Here is a 12,578-nt window from a genome sequence, read left to right on the forward strand (position 1 = left end):
TAGTGGATGAGACCAGGAAAGCGGGGACGCTGGGTTTGCAGACGACGCTCGCTCCAAGAAAGGTGGTAATACAGCAAAGAGAAGAGTCATGGTATTATAGTCGATACATGGGTGTGTGGAGAGGCGTTTAGAAGGGGATCGAGCCGGCTGACATTGCGACGCCCTGTTGTTCTTGCTGTTCCATGACGGCCTCGTCGGCGGCTTCTATCGCAACGGCCAGACCAAGCTTGGCGGCATTCTACGAGTTTGTCAGTATTTGCTATCAAACTGGGAATTGGCGAGACTTACGCTCTTGTGGTCGATTTCGCCTGAGAAGGTTACGCGGATTGGCGGCGCAATCATCTTCTCCAACAAACACGAGACCTTGCCCTGGTTGTCGATCTGCGCCCTGTACGACGATTGACGGAAGTCGTACTTGGCACCGATTGTGACGTTGCCCTCCTTCTGTGGTCCGGCCATGGGTCCTCCGGGGCCAATTCCAGCGAATGCAAGGTTGCAGTTGATACCAGTCTCCACCTTGTCTGTAAGCCTGCGCCAGTATGAAGCCTCCAATACACCACGGTCGGGAATGATCTGACCGCACGCCATCCAGTCGACAGCCCTGTAGCGTGCCGCATACGAGACGTTCAGCTCTGGTGGGTATGCCATAGCGGGGCGGGTCCAGAAAGCATCGATACCGAGCGAGAGCTTGGGGGTGACGGCCTGGAGGTAGCTGGCCATGAGCATGCCGGTGATACCACCATCGAGTATGGAGGGGTTGACAGCCTTCAGCGAAGCGGAGAAGTCGGCGCCAGTGTAGTCGTTCTCGAGCGACACCATGTTGCCTTGTGATGTGAGCTGGACGGCGGCCTTGGAAACGAATGCTGACGTCCAGCGCCAGTTGAAGCGACCGGAAAAGGCAAGCTCGTTGTCGAGGTTTCCTTGCATGAACACCTTGAAAAGTCAGCGTGAGAAGGCTGCCGACGATGTGAGCGACAAACCCGTGGTGATCCATAGAGAACCATGTATGAGTATGGCGGCATGACCTGCGATCCCATAGACAACGAGTGCGCAACCTGGAATAGAGGAGCGGCGCTGAAGGCCTTGGTGAGCTCGGCGCGCAGGCCTGAGAAGCTGGAGTTGTTCAGGAAGACATCGCGCTGGACCTCTCTCGCAATGTTCTCGACTGTGCCCGGGTTGCTGAGGCCCAATGCCTCTCTCCGCTCTTGGAACGCATCGTATACATTTAGGAATTGTGCGAATGGACCGGTGTTGGCGGCGCGAGGGCGTGATAGGATGTCGGCGACAGCTTGTTCCTGCGCTGGGTTGAATTGCAGCGGAGTGGCCATGGCGAAAATATGTGCCGAGGTCAAACTAAAAACTCCCTACGGTGTGGGAGAGCTTGCACAAGGTGGGATGGAAATGGCAGTAAACGGTTGGAGGGCGATGTTGGGTCGCGTTCGCTAGCATGACGATATCGAACAGAAATTCTAAAGTCATCACGTGACGTGACCTAGTGACGCTAGAGCTTATCAGATCTCTAGTACCCAGGACGTGCCGCCCGTTGATACCATGATTGCTTTTTGGGATCATTGACTACCTAACCCCGCAAAGTACTGCCTGACTACCTCCAGACTCCAGACCCTTCTGCGACACTGTTACGTGGAACTTGCTGCACTTGACTGTTACGGGTTGCCGCACCTTGTTTGCTGACATCTCTCGGCAAACGCTATCATCGCCGGAACCTTGGAACTGTGACCTTGAACCGAACGCAACTCTATTTCATTGACCTTCGACCGTTTTCCCTCCCGTGCATCTTGCACTTCTTCCCTTTCCCATCACACTCTTCCAACAACCTGAAGAATTTGCAATTATGGATACCCTACTGTGAGTGCCATGACCCCACTTTCCGCAGCGATGCGAGAGTACCAACGCAGGCCACCTCCTGAACAGGACATTCACTTATCATGAACAGTACCGCTGAGATATACGCCAACTCACCCCGCTTCCGGCGGCGGTCGAGTACTTTTGTCGACGCAATCCACGACTTACCCACCAAAGAGGAAATGGCTCCCGCTCAACTCTATAGCACAGAGTCCGGCCGCCTCTTCCATTCCGGTCGCATAGTCATCGCCACCTGTGGACTACCAGCTCGAGGAAAGACACACACATCCGTTGCCTTAGCCCGCTACCTCCGGTGGCTGGGTGTCAAGACGCACGTGTTTCATCTTGGCGATTACCGCCGCGCTACGCTAGGTCCGGATAACGATGTCCCCGACGACTACTTCTTTCTGAACGCATCGCCGCAATCTGTCCTACTACGTAACAAGATTCTCAAGAAGTGCCGTGAGGATATCTACCACTTTCTGGAAAACGACAAGGGCCAGGTGGCTATTTACGACGCCGTCAATGCAATCAGTCAAGGCCGTAGATCTTTAGCGAAAGAGTTTGCCAAGAACGGGATCCAGACAGTCTTCATCGAATCACATTGTACCGACGAGCGCATCATCCAAGAGAACGTCCGCCGGGTCAAGATCTCTTCACCAGATTACCAAGGATGGAAAGACGAGGATGCGGTTCACGACTATCTAGCGCGCATCAACGCGCGGATACCGCATTTCGAGACTATGGAGGAGCCGGACCTACACTGGATCAAGATGATCAACGCTGGCGAGCGAGTGGTAGTCAACAATTGCGCATTCGGATACCTCTCCCAACGTATCGTCTTTTATTTGCTCAATCTCCACATCAAGTCACGGCAAACGTACTTTGCTCGGGCAGGAACTACGCGAGAGGAGGACTCGTACAAAGCAGACGCAGACCTGTCGCCAGCAGGTCATGAATACGCTAAGAAGATGAGCGAAGTGCTTCTAAAGTACCGCGAAGAGGAGAAGCAGAAGCTGATTGAGTCGGGCGCAACTGATGCATCGCTGAAACCCCTGACGATCTGGACTTCTACCCGCCGAAGGACTGTCCAAACGTCAGAGGTTCTAGCTTCCATGGGCTACCGTGTCAGACAGCGATCGCAAATGAGCCAGATGAACCCTGGTGTATGCGAGAAGATGTCAGAAGCCAAGATCCGCCAGGAGTTCCCCGAGGAAGTGAAGAAGCACGAAGCGGACCCGTACCACCATCGATACCCGCGCGCAGAATCATACCACGATCTTGCCGTACGCATGGAGCCCATCATCCTAGAGCTTGAGCGCGAAGAGAACGATCTTCTCATCATCGCTCACGAGTCTGTCCTTCGTGTGCTTTATGGATATCTCATGGCATGTAACGCAGCCGACATACCTAAGCTCGAGTTCCCTCGCGATGAGATCATTGAGGTAAGTCCATTTGATAATATTCGCTGCTATCTCTATCTGTATACTAACACCTTCCCAGATCATACCCTCCTCCTACAACAATGTAGCCAAACGCATCAAGATCCCCGAGCTACCCGAGTCCATGGTTCCCGGAAGCCCAGAAGACATCAAGATCCCCGTCCCACCCAGTGGAGCCGTAAGTCCACTATCCGGAATGGGTACCCCTCAAGCTGGCTCCGGCACCGCGACACCCCAGCATGGTGTGCAACCCCTGAATCTGAAGACGCATATTAACCCTTCTTCTTGATCAGGTGCGGTATCGGTGTCGGTACGGCGCTACGTTTGATAACGAGCGATCGAGCCAACAGACGGACTATGACTCGGATTGAGGAACAATTGTGGTGCGTGCAGCGCTACGCATGGCTTCTGGATAGACGATGAGGATTTCGGCATGAGTACACGGACGGACCTTTGTCAGGGCGTTGGGGTGCGGTGTGTTGAAGACCGTCCTTAGATTACACTTGGCTTCTTGACCTGTTATTCAATATCCTTATGAACATCACCTTCTCAGTCTCCATCATCACTATGCTTTGTTTGGTAAGTTCAAGGCGAACAGATCTTGGGTTTTATGTTCTTCATTGCTTCATGTAATGATGGATGATGTCTTCGTTACCGTCTAACGACAATTCTCCACCCATGATCATATGTAAGCCTTGATTTCCATGCCGACTAACAAGGAAGACGCCGCAGCAACACCATATCGCCGCCCGCCATTCCTTTGTCAAAGTGATATCCAGAGAGTCTCTGACCGTGCCTTCATCACACTCCAACGTCCCCGCCATCCAAGCCATGTTCGTTACTCATTGCCTAGCGTTCGCACTCGAATATAGGGTCAGTTCAAGTCGTGTTAGACATAGTCGCAATGACAGCTTACTCATTGCCCCAACCCTTGTCGATAGCCCACTGCCATCCACCCCAACCATCATGATCACGGGGGCGAACCCTGAACGGCTCGTCCTCACGCGCAGCAGGGCACGCCCAAGTATCGCCTAAACCGATGCCGTAGTACTTGAGACCATAGCGAGTACCGTCGTTCTGACCAGGAGTGAGGGGGCGCGCGTCGGACGGCATCTCAGGTAGATCAAGGTCGAAGAGGTCGGGAAGAATACCCAGGAGGCACTCCATCTCGGCGTCAGTCTCGTGGATGTCAGCATAAGTGGGGGCATGGTGGTTCTCGAAGATGTCGAACGGCGGGGTGACAGAGGGAGCGGGAGCCGGGAAAGTGAAGGCGAAAGGGTGGGAGGGCTCTCCGAACTGCTGCATGTAGTGAGCCATGGAAGAAGGTTCTGGTGGGGACCAGCGTACTACGGGCGCGGGGCTCTCAAATGCTGGGACATGGCGAGGGAAGCCGCTGCGTCTCTGTTGGTTGTTAGGCTTCTGTGCATGCATTTCTGCGGGAGTGGGCCAGACTACAGTGTTCTCTGCATGGAACGGACGCTCGGGAAGCGGCGCCGGCATGAAACCTTGGAACCTCTCTGTAGGCTCTGCTTGGTAGGACGGGCGGCGCGGCATGAAGTTCGCATCGTCGGGGTAGATGTCGGCGTGCGAAGGCTCGGGACCTTGATCAGTGCGCTTGGTACGGGTCAGCGCTCGTGGACGTGGGCGGTAATCTCCTGGACTAGAAAGCTCAGGTACATGATCACGGCGAGACGGCCAGTTGGGGGTCTGGAGGTTGCTGAAGCGACGAGGCTGTCCGAATCCCGCAGGGCCTGTAGGTACTTGCTGTAATGGTGCCTGCATGACCACTGGGTTGATAGAGCTACGCTCCTCCGCGAAGATCCTACGAGGACGTTCGCCCATGAAGCCTGGAGGCGCGGGAACAACTTTGGTAGACTGGCGCTCCTCATCCGCACGCTCTGGATAGCGATCTTGAATGTAGCTCTTGCGACGCAGAGGTGGCTTAGCGGCGTCGTCCTGGGATGCGTCCTTGCCTTTGAGGTAGTGGGCTAGGTCAATCGCGGTTAACGGCTTGTCCAGCGCCCGTCCTATGAGCTTACCCAATACGCCTTCTGAAAGGCCTTCAGAACGGTGAGACTGGAGGAAGCGTGCTGAGGAGTCGACGTTAGTCGTCTCGTTCTTGATACCAGGGGGACTGAGGCCCGCACTCAGCTCTCCGACGTCTGGCGCCTTGGAGTCGGGGTTGAGCCGCTGACCAGGGAGGAGACCACGCGGACTGTTGATAGAGTTTCCTGTGAGGTTACGGCGAGAGATTGCACCAGGGCGTTCACGGTTCACAGTGATGTGGTGGTCTAGATAAGTCAGCTTCGATCTTCGCATTGTGACAAGATTGACGTTACCTTGTAGCATCTCCTGAAGAGAATCCAACGGCATGTCCTGTTGCTTGAGTGGCTTCCGCGAGGACTCTCCGAACTTGAGCTCTTCGTAGCCCTGGTAGTTGGGTCGCAGGTCCCTAGTAGGCCGGAAAGGCGAGTCTTCTGCAATCCAGTCAGTCTTGCTAGAGGTGTTCGCGAGAGAGAAGACTTACCATCAAACACGTCTCGCATCTTCGACTTCTGTCGCGGGCTGGTAGGCGGAGTCGGGCCTGCAATACCGGTAGACATGCTGGTCTCGGCTGCAGTTGGACTGAAAGTTGGTGCTTCTGGGTTGAACGAGACAGACCTTCGCGAGGCTCTCGGCTGTTTCTGCTCCATGTCGTCTCTGTGATACAGAAGAACTATCAAAAGAGAGAATCTTATATGAGCGTAAGATGGCAGTGCTTGGGCATAAATCCTTGAGCCCAGATGCTACAGTGAATGCTGCGGTGACTTGCGATTTCGATCGTCCGTCACCTTCGTTTACGGGCGCGACTTGAGCAGCAAACTCAGCTTGGTGCGTCGCAGTGAATAGCGATATATATGTAATACAACTTCTGCAATGAGCGACTGAGTTAAGACTGTCGTAGATATTGTAGCACAGGTAGGAGAGGAAATGAGTGTAGATGATGTCGTTAGGTTGACCAGGCGAGACTGGCTTGGACTGAGTTCATAATTTCTACATCAAGCTGCGCAAGTGAAGGTGAGTATCGAGCGCCACATGGTGTGGCTTGCCAGGCTACCTAGGTAGCGCCTGATGCGAAGGTGAAGGTACACACCCTGGCCCATGGTGACGATACATGGTGTAGGCTGTGGTACAGGTGGCAAAACATGGCTCTGAATTCCTACGGCATATGCGAAGTGCTCTAGCATCGGCTCCCGCGCTGTTTATGAGGTTTGACGCCCCCACGAAGCCAGTCAGCGTGTGGGTGATCGTAGACTAATTGGCGCACGGACGGTCTTGATGACTGCTCGCGTGAGACTTCTAGGGCAGCACGCCAATCAGAAGCTCGCACGATGACGCCCTGACGCGCCTCATTGAATAGGCTGGAGTGCAACCTATGTTTAAAACCCTCGCACAACACGCCCCTTTGCGCCTGCTACATTCAAAGTCAGAGCTTCTAATTTTTTTTCGCAGGTTCACAGCCCCAGCTCACAATACGACCGCGCTCGCTAATCTGTGGTAAACCACAGCACGCGACCCCATCTTTTTCCACCACAATAATGCACACTAGCTTCACCAGCATAAATCAACAAATACACCAGCCAGACCATCATACTCACCATGCCGATGATGTTCACCCCAGACGACACGTTGCTGTTCTCACCTAGCAAGAAACAGCCGTTTGCTCACTCACCTTATGGTCACGAGATACGGACTGCGACTCGATGTCACCATGGACTCCACCCCTCCAATCCACAACATACACCGTGGTGTTCCAAATGCACAGATTCGCAGGCTAGAGCAAAGTCCGACGTTGCACTCAAGAAGCTGGTAGCCGAAGGCGGATTAAGACCTCCAGTGTACATGCGCGACCGACGGTGGAACAGGGCAAGAAACGGGTACCTGATAGCGAAGCAGCGACTCGAGAAGACACGCAAAGAAGAGCAGCTGCGCTGGGAGCGCGAGCGAGCGTGGGACGACGCTCACACCCAGTTCAACCCCAACAACATCCAGGCAGCAGTCTTACCCAACAAATCACCCTCGTTGTGCCCCGTCTGTGACTCCTTGGTATCATCTTACCCCACAACTATGCCTGAGGCGCAACCCACAAAGTACGAGGCTTGGTGGGAGAAACCAAGCGCTCTTGCCACCTCACACATACTCGTGCGCCAGACACCACCACGCTCGCGCAGCCAACATGCTACACCCCCGCAAGCACACAGAGGCAACCCCATACTGCGCCAGATAATCGCAGACAAGCGCAAAGAACTGCACTCGGACGCCAACTTGCGACGGGCCTGGGAAGCCCGAGACAAGACCGAGGCGGCGCTACGTCGCAAGCACGGCTTGGGCGACATGCCCATCAACAAAGACTTCTGGGACTACCCGATATCCGGCTACTTTAGTCGCCTTACCCACCAAAATAACAGAGAAATGGTGCGTTCGGCGGAGCGGCGCGCGCGCGGTAATACAGTGCGCCCAAGACCGCCGCGCAGCTCACTGTCTTACTCGGAGACGACGGACGACGTGGAAGTCGAGCCCGGCTTTGAGGAAACGCTGAAAGAAAAGGAAGAGCGCGAGGAATGGGAGCGACAAGTCCGGAAAGTAGCAGGCGAAGTTGGATACCTTTATTTCGTCGGCGGTGGAAACAACCTTTTGGAAACGTGGGAAGAAGATTACGAGCGGAGTGCCGATTATCTCATTACGAGGAACGAAAATCCTGTAGCGGAGACGGCGAACGAGGGCGATGTCCAGGATGGGAGTGAGACGACGGATGGTGGTGATGCTAACGAGGAGGATTGGGGCGATGAAATGGATGTCGATGACGCTTAGGAGGGTGATGATGCATTTTGTCATGTCAACAGCGCTTAGATTGCTAGTTGGGTCGTTGTATAAGATACACAGTGTACGGTTATATTAATGATTGAGGGGTCAACACAGCTCCATTGACATGAGGTTGATTTGCTGTGTGAATGAGTGTCGTATAACGAATGTCATCGCTCGTGGGGTCGCTGCGGATCAACCTTGTGGCGCTTCTGGAATGCGTCGTGTGGGTATAGATGACATCGAGGCATGGGTTGAACGGACGATGCACAAAGCGTTGACGACGCCAACGCCCGTGTGAAAAGCTTGTCTAGCGCTAACCGATCTAGGTGCAAGAAAATGTCGATCGTGAGCATGTGCGAAATCACGGTATGTTTTCCAAACATCCTTCTTTTAATGATATATTATAGCACTGTCATCTAAAACCCATATCTAAGAAGAAGTGCGAGTCCCCTCGCTCGTTGCTCGTATAACATCAGTATGGCCAGGTAGCTCATACATCAGATCACTGCCCTGAACTTCCACAACGCCCACTTCACCTGAGCCCTTCAGTTCGCGTGCATTCTCCACCGTCTGGAGCTCAGATGCTTCTCTGTCCATTGCCTCGTGCTTCCCTGAACCAGCATCTAATTCGAACCTCTCTTTTTCCATAGCCTCAACTCCCAGCTTGTGCTCGCCATGCAATTCGGCTTTTTTGTAGTCGCTCTGGCTGCCTCCGTTCGAGGTGTTGCGTCGAAAAGGACCCAAGCGCCTCTTCCAGACAATGATTAGGCACAGTGCTGCAAGCCCCGCCATGCCTGCACCTACACCAATCCCAGCATACGCAGCTGACGAAAGGCCTTTTGAGCTATTTGTAGCTGAAGGTGGAGGCGGATCCGGTGTTTGGGTGGGTTCCATCTGTGAAGGTATAGGTACGATGTTCGCGGCGCTATTACCATGAGACGCTTGACTTAGATTGAAGATCAAGCGTTCGTAGTCCACAGATATGTAGGTTTCTTGCAGGAAAGTCCGACCGAGCATATACTCTGCGGGGCTCGAAGCCCTTTTCAATGGGAAGTAGTGAGTAGAGTCGTCCACGAAAGGGGAGGTAAGCTGGAGATCGAACGCAGAGTAGGGAAGTGTGTAGTTTACTAGCTGTTCCAGACTTGAGACCCCTGTTGAGAACTTTACTTCAGGATTATCGCTTAACAGTCGTGCATGCGTCGTGTCGTTGACGAGATACAGTTCCAAAGAGTCGTCCCAGATCAGTCCGAAAGCTGCTTCGAATAGTTGACAGCCTTCTTGCGGTAGCCAGATATGTGGAACATCGGAGTCGATTGTAAAAACAGGTGGGCGAGAAAGGTTTCCTTTATCCGGCTCCCACGAGGCGCCCCCAGTTATACTAATTGCATCCAAAGTTATACCGAATGACCAATTTTGATCGATAGAGAAACCCATTGTGGTAGTCGTTGCAGGATCGAATCGTGCAGCATCGTATCCGCCGAGGACCAGACTAGCTGAGCTGTTGCCTACCAGAAACAATTTAGTTACAAACCATGTATCCGCCCAGTCTGGTTCTACTTACGATTGACAGAGCCCGCTGTGTAGCCAATGCTCAAACTAGGAATGACACCTGACTCCCAGAGCGACGAGAGGAGTGAAGGATGTTGTGCTCCTGGGGGCCCGACCGATCCTGGAACGAGACCTAGAGTCCCAAGTCGGAACCGCTTCCGATCAGTTTCAGCAACGTACTGTGAGGAGATTTTGCGGCCTTGCGCAGACTTTCCGAGGTATATATCGTCGACGCCAAAGGTAGGTACGTGCGTTGCATTGTCTTCGCTAACATCGGAGTAGCTGCTGATGTATTCCTCGATTGCCAACGGTAAGAGATGGCTAGGTGTAAATTCCCAAGTCTTTGACGAACCGCCGTAAAAGAAAGCGCATGTATCGTTGCACCATTCGCTCTCATTTGGCACAATGACAACCGTAGAGGTAATGCCAGCGATGCACCGAAAAGACTGAACTGGATTACCCACAGAGAGGTCAAAGGTTGACCACGGACCGTCTGCGCCGTCCCTGTTCGATGATTAGTCAAACTTCAAACTCATGATCATGAAGAATTACCAGTGTCCGCTAGGCGCAACGACCAGCGGCGCCACAGAGGCTGCCTGACCCAAAGAGCACCCTAACCAGACTGCTGCGAGCCACATACGAGCGGGAACGGGAAGGCGAAATGCCATGACGATTTGGTTCTTGTGCCTGCGTTGTTGTACCAGCACATTCGTCAAAGCAATGATGGTGTAGTTCGGGAGTAGAAGAAGTGGACATGGAAATGGCTGAAACCTCGGGAAGTAAGCAGTGGCGGGAAAACTAACCATGCAGGGGCCATAACGACTGCTTGTCCCCGATTTAGAAGAACGACATGGATTTTAGATTGGCAGACGGGATGGCGTTCACTGTTGGGGGCCAGTATGCGCCAAGTAGTCCTTACCGGTCTGGCCCTGTTAAGCTAACCTGCTAGAGAATGAACGCCGCACGGGCATGCAATGTAAGCTGTATACCAAACTTCGAAACAGGCGCCTCGTATGTGACCTATTTGGGAGCTTCGATATGCTTGACTCTTACTGAGATAGGTTATGATGACCCATCGCAACAAGCGACTCACAACTTCCGAAATCCATATGTACCCATACAATCAGATCCTCTCGAAAAGAGAAGTATCGTCAAATCAAGAGCCTGAGAAGGGTCATGTATCCATTCTCTCCAGATCAAGGGTATACAGACTCACAAAACAACACCCCCTCCCCCACCCCCCTCACAACTCCCTCCTCTTCCTCGCCTCCTCATCCCCCTCCTTAACCTCACCCGTCCTCTTCAGATCCACAAACTCGCCCTCCTCCTCAAGCGCATCAACATCACCCTTCTCCTTCGCCTTCTGTAGTTCCTCCGCTTCCTTCCTATCAGCCTCCTTCTGCATCTGCTCATCTACCTCTTGCCTCTCTACAATCTCTGCTTCTTCGCCGACTTCGCCTGTCAACGGGCCCTCGCTCTCTTCGTACCAGTCTGTGCTCTCTGTCCACTCGATGATCTTCTCCTTGGCTGTCTCGCTGAGGGTGTAGTAACCGGGGTTGTTGCGAGGCTCGAACATGGAGGTGTGGGCCCAGGTTTCTGCTGTAGCTTTGTCGTTCACGGCGGGCATGAAGAAGTCCTTCAGAGGGCCTTTGGGTAGGTTGCAGAAGGTACGGTCTTTGCCTGCCACTTTGCCTGTCCAACCGTGTTCCTTGTTCTCGCTGTTAACGGCATGGCCGAGCGTGGTGTGCATATTGCAGAAGCCAAGATCGTGGCTCGTGGTGAGCTTCGCAATCTTCTCGAGTCGCTTTCGCATCTCTTCAGGGCGGGCCAACACTCCGACGAATTCTAGATGTGATGTGGCCCATGATACGCCTTGTGTGATCTGGTCTTTTTTCATGTATGCTGCTGCGCCTCCTGCTGCTATCGCGCCCGCTGCACCAGCGAACATGGCTACCTTTCCGTAGCGTTGCCACAGCGGTGCCGATGCTGCGTCGCCAGTAGACGAGGGTGCTGGCAGCATCTTGCTCGTATCGACGGCGCCGGCCGTGGTGTCCTTCCCACCCCATCCAAACGCGCCCGCAAGATTATTATACGCCGAGTATGCCGAGCTCGCGGTGTTCCAATGCTTCTCCGCGCCATGTGCTACTACGCCAGGCGCTATACCGAGGTATGGTGTATCGAAAGCGAGGATGCCCTGTATGTACGGGAACATGAGCGCGGAATGGTCGGCAAGCGAGCCCGTAGAGCCTGTTTGCGAGTTGGACTGCGAATGAATCGGCTGTTCCGCGAGGATGGAGAGGAGCGTCTCAGCCGCAACGATGCCGCCCATAGAATGGCCTACGAGGATCGTGCGCACGGAAGGGTCGACGGTGGGCGAGGGGGTCGAATTGGCGACCTCGAGGTCTATGACTTTGTTCTGCAGCCATTCTTTGAAGCGGCCGACGCACTCATGCAAGTCGCCTCGCGTCTCGAACTGGGGGTACGTGATGGTGAGGACGGTGACTTTAGGCAACGCGTGTTGGAGGAGCGCCTTCACGTGGCTCGGGAAGGTTCTGAATGTTTCATCTCCACCCTATAGCACGTATTAGTATCGTTCTCGCATTTGTTCGCATCGCATCGGGCGTCGCATTGCACATGGCTGGGCCTGAGACATGGAGATGCGACCCCGGCGATGACGTAATGGGGGTATCGCGTAAAGGCTACGTACCTTGAAGCCGTGGATGAAGCACAGCAATAACGTCTTCCTCATGGTCCTCGACTATGCTCCTGTGCGCCTGCATGGTGGGGCTGGGTTAGTGGAGGGCTGACGATAAGTCGACTGGGCGGGAAGGCGATTACGTCTGGGGTGCAGCTACGCTCGCTTACCTGGCAGGGGGCTGT

The 12,578-nt window shown here is 53.9% G+C and overlaps 6 protein-coding genes across 6 annotated transcripts; 2 read left to right on the forward strand and 4 right to left on the reverse strand.

Annotated features, from left to right (window-relative positions):
- Positions 1-127: 127 nt before the first annotated feature.
- J4E79_005845 (uncharacterized protein) lies at positions 128-1,328 on the reverse strand (the record flags this gene model as incomplete). The annotated part of the gene is made up of 3 exons (XM_049354723.1): positions 128-238; positions 289-933; positions 981-1,328. 3 exons carry the CDS (start codon positions 1,326-1,328, stop codon positions 128-130), a joined length of 1,104 nt encoding a protein of 367 aa, XP_049210846.1.
- A 618-nt stretch (positions 1,329-1,946) lies between these two features.
- J4E79_005846 (uncharacterized protein) lies at positions 1,947-3,594 on the forward strand (the record flags this gene model as incomplete). The annotated part of the gene is made up of 2 exons (XM_049354724.1): positions 1,947-3,308; positions 3,367-3,594. 2 exons carry the CDS (start codon positions 1,947-1,949, stop codon positions 3,592-3,594), a joined length of 1,590 nt encoding a protein of 529 aa, XP_049210847.1.
- A 623-nt stretch (positions 3,595-4,217) lies between these two features.
- On the reverse strand, positions 4,218-5,998 carry J4E79_005847 (uncharacterized protein; the record flags this gene model as incomplete). The annotated part of the gene is made up of 3 exons (XM_049354725.1): positions 4,218-5,596; positions 5,645-5,782; positions 5,833-5,998. The coding sequence occupies 3 exons, from the start codon at positions 5,996-5,998 to the stop codon at positions 4,218-4,220; spliced, it is 1,683 nt and encodes a 560-aa protein (XP_049210848.1).
- Positions 5,999-7,056: 1,058 nt separating this feature from the next.
- J4E79_005848 (uncharacterized protein) lies at positions 7,057-8,156 on the forward strand (the record flags this gene model as incomplete). Its single annotated transcript, XM_049354726.1, is given in 2 exon segments — positions 7,057-7,093; positions 7,111-8,156. 2 exon segments carry the CDS (start codon positions 7,057-7,059, stop codon positions 8,154-8,156), a joined length of 1,083 nt encoding a protein of 360 aa, XP_049210849.1.
- A 423-nt stretch (positions 8,157-8,579) lies between these two features.
- J4E79_005849 (uncharacterized protein) lies at positions 8,580-10,366 on the reverse strand (the record flags this gene model as incomplete). Its single annotated transcript, XM_049354727.1, has 3 exons — positions 8,580-9,655; positions 9,712-10,202; positions 10,251-10,366. The coding sequence occupies 3 exons, from the start codon at positions 10,364-10,366 to the stop codon at positions 8,580-8,582; spliced, it is 1,683 nt and encodes a 560-aa protein (XP_049210850.1).
- Positions 10,367-10,941: 575 nt separating this feature from the next.
- On the reverse strand, positions 10,942-12,447 carry J4E79_005850 (uncharacterized protein; the record flags this gene model as incomplete). The annotated part of the gene is made up of 2 exons (XM_049354728.1): positions 10,942-12,270; positions 12,406-12,447. The coding sequence occupies 2 exons, from the start codon at positions 12,445-12,447 to the stop codon at positions 10,942-10,944; spliced, it is 1,371 nt and encodes a 456-aa protein (XP_049210851.1).
- Positions 12,448-12,578: the final 131 nt, after the last annotated feature.

Source organism: Alternaria viburni (genome assembly GCF_023758015.1).
Source record: "Alternaria viburni strain BMP 2772 chromosome Unknown scaffold_11, whole genome shotgun sequence".
Taxonomy (NCBI): Eukaryota; Fungi; Ascomycota; class Dothideomycetes; order Pleosporales; family Pleosporaceae; genus Alternaria; species Alternaria viburni.